General features: G+C 40.1%; 1 protein-coding gene across 1 annotated transcript; it reads right to left on the bottom strand.

Annotated features, from left to right (window-relative positions):
* Window positions 1-1,965: 1,965 nt before the first annotated feature.
* On the bottom strand, window positions 1,966-5,325 carry LOC103522549 (the record flags this gene model as incomplete). Its single annotated transcript, XM_026832634.1, has 1 exon — window positions 1,966-5,325. A coding segment is annotated over exon 1 (3,360 nt), but the record flags the coding sequence as incomplete, so codon positions are not given.
* Window positions 5,326-5,593: the final 268 nt, after the last annotated feature.

Genomic DNA, 5,593 nt, shown 5'->3' with positions numbered 1-5,593 from the left:
ACTCCCACCAGTTTCAGTTCTGACTTTTCCCTCTTAATTGTTCTGGTCAAAGTTTTAATCGTGCAGATGGTTGAGTCCTGATTGGGCAGTCTCAACACGTATTTTCTCATTCTCATTATACAGGTTTTAACAATAAAACGCCACCCCCTTACAGGCGCGCCGAAGCGCTGATTTCATTAAATTTACTTTAGGTGGTGAGGGGGCGTTTGGAGGTACCTTTTGCTTGTGTGGGCTCGAGCCCGGCTTTCCTGTTGTTTCTTCTTTTTTAGGGGTAACCTGGCCCTACCGAGCGACGAGCGAGAGAGAATTAGCTTGGTGGCTTACTAGTTGTTCACGCCTACGCCTTGCTTTCACTTAGAGTCCTCCGCGGAGCGGGTTCTTTTCTTTTTTTGACATTCAATTTACAAGTATAAATTCTTTTGGTGTTGGGGTCCTCCGATGGCTTCTATGTGGACGGGACTTTATAATACTTGTTCATTCGGATATGATAAACATCGATAAGGACTATTAGGGTCCTAGCACAATATCCTTTACGTTCTAGAGAGTAAAGAAGTCACATTCGTGGTAATAAGTAGATAAAGGAAATAAATAAGGTAAGAAAATCATAGAGCCCTCGAGCGCATGCTTACCGAGGAAAAAAAGTGTTAGCGAGCCCAAAGAAACATACAGAGAGAGGACATAGAAAAAGGATTACAGTTATTTAGTTACAGACAGAACAGAAAAATAGAGAGGTAGGTAAGTCATGGAGTAGATGTGGAATAGATAAAGAGAAGAAATAGTGAATGGCTTTACTGTTATCACCAACCATATTTTCTAGAGTGTTATAGCGCAAGCGTTTCATGAAAACCTTGTTATCTTTTGATTTCACACCATACAAAAGATGTAAACTCATTTTTGATAATATCGTGAATGTTTCACAAATCCTCATTTCTACATGGCATTACGATATAGCGATATTTTCCCCTCTATTCGTCCTTACTTCCAAGTTTTCTCTCATACAATTGCTCATAGAAAGTACTAAAAAAAGATACATTACTTAATCATTTTCAACAAACATAAAAATAAGGATGTATAGATATTAAATGTGAAAATAAACATCTCTACATGGACTTATTGGCATTGACAGCATATGGCCGAAAGGAACTTTCTCGACCTATGATATCCTTATCGATTTTTTTAAGACTAAATAACTACAATAATTTTATACTTTGGTACAAAAATAAGTCCTCCCAATATGATGTTATAACCTGCTTCTTATATACGTGTTATTCTCCTGTTTATCTCCGAATATATTTTATCTAAGTTTACCTGTGCACCTTTCTCGACATTATTAAAATTGTAAACCGTTTGCCATACCGCCATAAAACTGGCGAAAAACGCCAAATGCTGGCAAAAAACCGCAGTGATAAGTCGATATGCCACTGATTAGCCTATTACTTATAACATTTTAGATTCATTGATAATTGTACGACTTCATTCGTCAGCTAGCTACTCCTATTCCTCCCAGACCACTACAATGTCGTGTCTAACACGTTGAGAAAATTAGTCCAGTAACGGATAGCTCGCTATTTGATCTGTCTACTATGTTGGCATTTTCTCGCTCTAGCCTTCTTATGGTTAAAAGAGAGGAAGGAGACAGAGACGAGTAGATAGTAAGATGACACTATATCAACAGATCGCGAGTAGTAGAAATAGAATAGAAGTAGTCACGGATAGCCGTAACTTTAAGTTTAGAAGTGTAAGCTGATAGTATATGCTCTAAAGTCGCCGATCCATTATCACGATTATTTCTTTAATTGTGAGTCCTTCTACTTGTACATTATTCTTCCTTCTTCTTCCCTTCTTCAATAATAGTTCTTCTTCTTTTCTTCTTTTCTGGTGCATATCTCTTCTTTTTCTTTTTTTTCGCTCATCCTCTTCTTCTTCTTTTCTTTCCCTCCTCTCTCGTTCTTCTTGTCTAGTTGCTTCCTCTCCCCTCACTACCCCGTCTGATCCTGGTAACACTTCACACACTCTTCCCAGTGGCCATCTTTGAACAGGCAACTGTCCCTGTCCAAGTACAAGAACTACATCTCCTACTTTTAAGTTCTCTCTATGAGACAACCACTTTGGTCTCTGCATGAGTGTGTTGAGATAGTCCTTTGACCAGCGGGTCCAAAAACCGCGACTGATTTGGTTAAGAAGATACCATCTTTTCAGTGCGGACATTTTGACATCACTAGTGTCATGTTCTGGCCTAGCCAAGAGTGGGGCTCCTATCAAAAAATGCCCTGGGGTTAGCACATCGACCCCATCATCCGGGGATGAACTCAGTTCGCACAGTGGGCGTGAATTACAAATTGCCTCTATTCTGACAAGGGTTAGATTCATCTCATCAAATGAGAGTACCTGGTTGGCCATAACTACCTTCAAATGAGCTTTTACAGATTTCACCCCTGCTTCTGCAAGACCGTTGAAGTTGGGTCCTAGGGGTGGACTAAATTGCCACTTTATTTCTTTTGTTTGTAAGTGTTTTGCGATGTCTCGCTCTGCTTGCCTTAGAAAAGCATACACTTCCTGTATGTAGTTATGTGTGCCTCGTAGGTTGGTCCCATTATCACTGAGGATGTATGATGGCAGTCCTCTTCTCCCTATAAATCTATCTAGGGCAGCCAGAAATGCCTCCGTGGATAAGGATGACACTAACTCCAAGTGCATTGCCTTTGTTGCCATGCAAACAAATATGGCGAAGTAGGCTTTCACTACTGGTGAATTTCTACGGGGTCCAGTTTTTAAAGAATAGGGCCCTGCTAGGTCAACCGCTACATTGATGAATGGTCGACCCTGTGCAAACCTAGAACGAGGAATATCTGCCATGTATGGTTGGGTATGTTTTGCTTTTGAACGGAAACAAGGTCCACACTTGAATATGATCTTTTTTACTAAGGACCGGGCCCCTAATATCCAATATTCACGTTGTAGTAAGGATTGAACTAACTTGGGGCCACCATGCATTGACATGAGGTGGTAGTGTCTAACCAGCAGCACTGCTAGATTACATTGGCTAGAAATAAGCAGAGGGTGTTTTGCCGCTTCTGGTAATGGGGAGTGTTTTAACCTACCCCCCACCCTAAGGACTCCTTTTGAGTCTATTATTGGTGAGAGCTTACGTACTGATTCTGAACAAGGCTTGTTATTTTTGAGGGCTGTGAAGTCATTTTCAAAATGAACATGTTGTGAGATTTCCACACATTTTTCTCTGGCCTTTCTCAGTTCAGTGATTGAGTGACATGAGTAAATCCTATCTGTGGCTTTTTTCCTTGTGTTGTCAATGAATCGATAAATCCATGCGACAACTCTTTCAAGTTTCAATAATGAAGAATATTTTTCAAGTAATTTCCCCAGGTTATTTTGTTGGGGTTGGTTACCTATCAGGACAGCAGGTTCTTTCATTTCAGGTAAGGACTCAGGTAGAGTAATAGGTTGGGTCCATTCTTGTGGGTCCCTATGCAAGAAGGGAGGTCCACAAAACCATAATTCATTATTGAGTAATTCTGATGGCATTTGTCCTCTACTCGCTGGATCTGCACAATTGTCACCAGACGAGACATGTCGCCATTGTGATGGATCGGTGAGTTCTAATATTTTTATCACTCGATTTGCAACAAAAGGTTTTAGACAATGTGGTTGGGTTTTCAACCATGCTAACACAGTCTCACTGTCTGAGAACAAATAGGTGTTGTTTATTTTAATCTTTTTCAGCAGAAATTCTAATGAGTCACAAACCTGAGCAAGAAGAAGAGCTGCACATAACTCAAGTTTTGGTATAGTTAGGACCTTTAAAGGTGCGACTTTTGTTCTAGCGCGCACAAGATGGATTTTTATTTTGTCCTGTTTTACAATTCTCAGGTAAACCACTGCTGCAAATGCCAGACAGGAGGCATCTGCAAACCCTATGATATCTATTGAGTCATAGTCACCTTCAAGAATAAATCTTGGAATTTTTATTTCCTGGAGAAGGCTTATCTCACTCATAAACTTGTTCCATTTCTTTTGGAGGTCATTAGGAAGAGGGGTATCCCAGCTCACTTCTTTGTGTAGCCAGATTTGTTGCATGAATATTTTCATGAATATTATTACCGGGCTTAAAAACCCATTAACATCATAGATGGATGCAATAATGCTTAATACCTGTCTCTTAGTAGTGGGTGTTTTATGATCAACTGATACAGAGTATCCAAAAGAATCTGTGAGTGGGCACCATTGCAAGCCCAGCACCTTAATTGAGGCTGTGTTATCAGGGCACCATAGTTGAGGATTTTCGCAAACTTCAACTGGCAAATCTTTTAATGCCTCTGGATGGGAAGAAGCCCACTTACGTAAGGTAAATCCTCCCGCCTCCAGGAGTGAGATGAGCTGATTCCTAAGATCTTTTGCTTCACCTACACTAGCTGCTCCACTCACAATATCATCTACGTAAATTTCCTCTCTTAACGTTCGAGCAGCTTGAGGGTATTTATCTCCCTCATCAGAAGCCAATTGTTGGATGACTCTATTTGCCTGATAAGGGCTGGACGGCAGTCCGAATACAACAGTCTTAATTTCCATCTCCATTGGGTTTTGGGATGGGTCAGGTCTCCATAATATGTGTTGGTACATTCTATCAGCTTTGTCTACTTGTACACACCTAAACATGCTTTTGATATCGCAAGTTAAGGCTACAGGATTGAGCCTAAATCCTACCATGAGATCAGCAATGTCTAATTGCAGTTTAGGACCTGTCATCAGAGCTTTTGCCAGAGTTTGACCTGTTGTACTCACAATGTTTGGATTGAATACTGCTCTACACGGTGTTGTAACAGAATGTTTACTAAATACACCAAAATGCACAAGTAGGTAAGGTGCTTGAGTTTTAGCGACCTCCATGTGATCCTGTTCTAAATAGGTGGCAATGTTTTCATTGTAAAGTTTTTCCATGGTTGGATTTTTCCGAAGACGTTGCTCAAGAGATGTGAAATATTTTTGAGCTGTTATCCTATTGGAACCTAGGTTGACAATTTTGTCTTCGTGAAATGGAAGTTTAACAATGTATCTGCCTGCAGAGTCCCGTGAGACTGTTTTCACAAAATGTTCCTCACATGCAATTTCCTCTGGACTTAGATGAGTTGATTTCTTTGCAACTTCCTCAAGTTCCCAGAACTTTTGTAATTGCTCAGAAATATTGTCTACTGATGAGACAAATAATGATGTTATGTTGTTTGGACCTTGAGAGGAGTTAACACGGCCCATTACACACCAACCCAATCTACTAGGAACTGCTGAGGGTGACCCTGCTATGATGGACATGTTGGTCGAACAAAGGAGAGGATAATATTCTGCACCCAACAATAAATCTATTTTTGTACATACTTTTGTGACAGGTTGTAGATAACTTGTGTCTGCAAGACGCAAATGTTTAAAACGAGAAAGTATGTCACTAGGGACAGTTGATGACATATTTCCCGTTATTTGAGGGAGAATGATAGCATCAATAATTATTGACTTTTCACCTGACTCACAAATACTGGGATGAGGTAACATTTCAAATGAAATTTTCCCTTTAGACAATAATGGA

This window comes from Diaphorina citri, unplaced genomic scaffold (assembly GCF_000475195.1).
Source record: "Diaphorina citri unplaced genomic scaffold, Diaci psyllid genome assembly version 1.1 scaffold9198, whole genome shotgun sequence".
NCBI classification, from domain to species: Eukaryota; Metazoa; Arthropoda; class Insecta; order Hemiptera; family Psyllidae; genus Diaphorina; species Diaphorina citri.
This window is presented reverse-complemented; position numbering and strand designations above follow the sequence as displayed.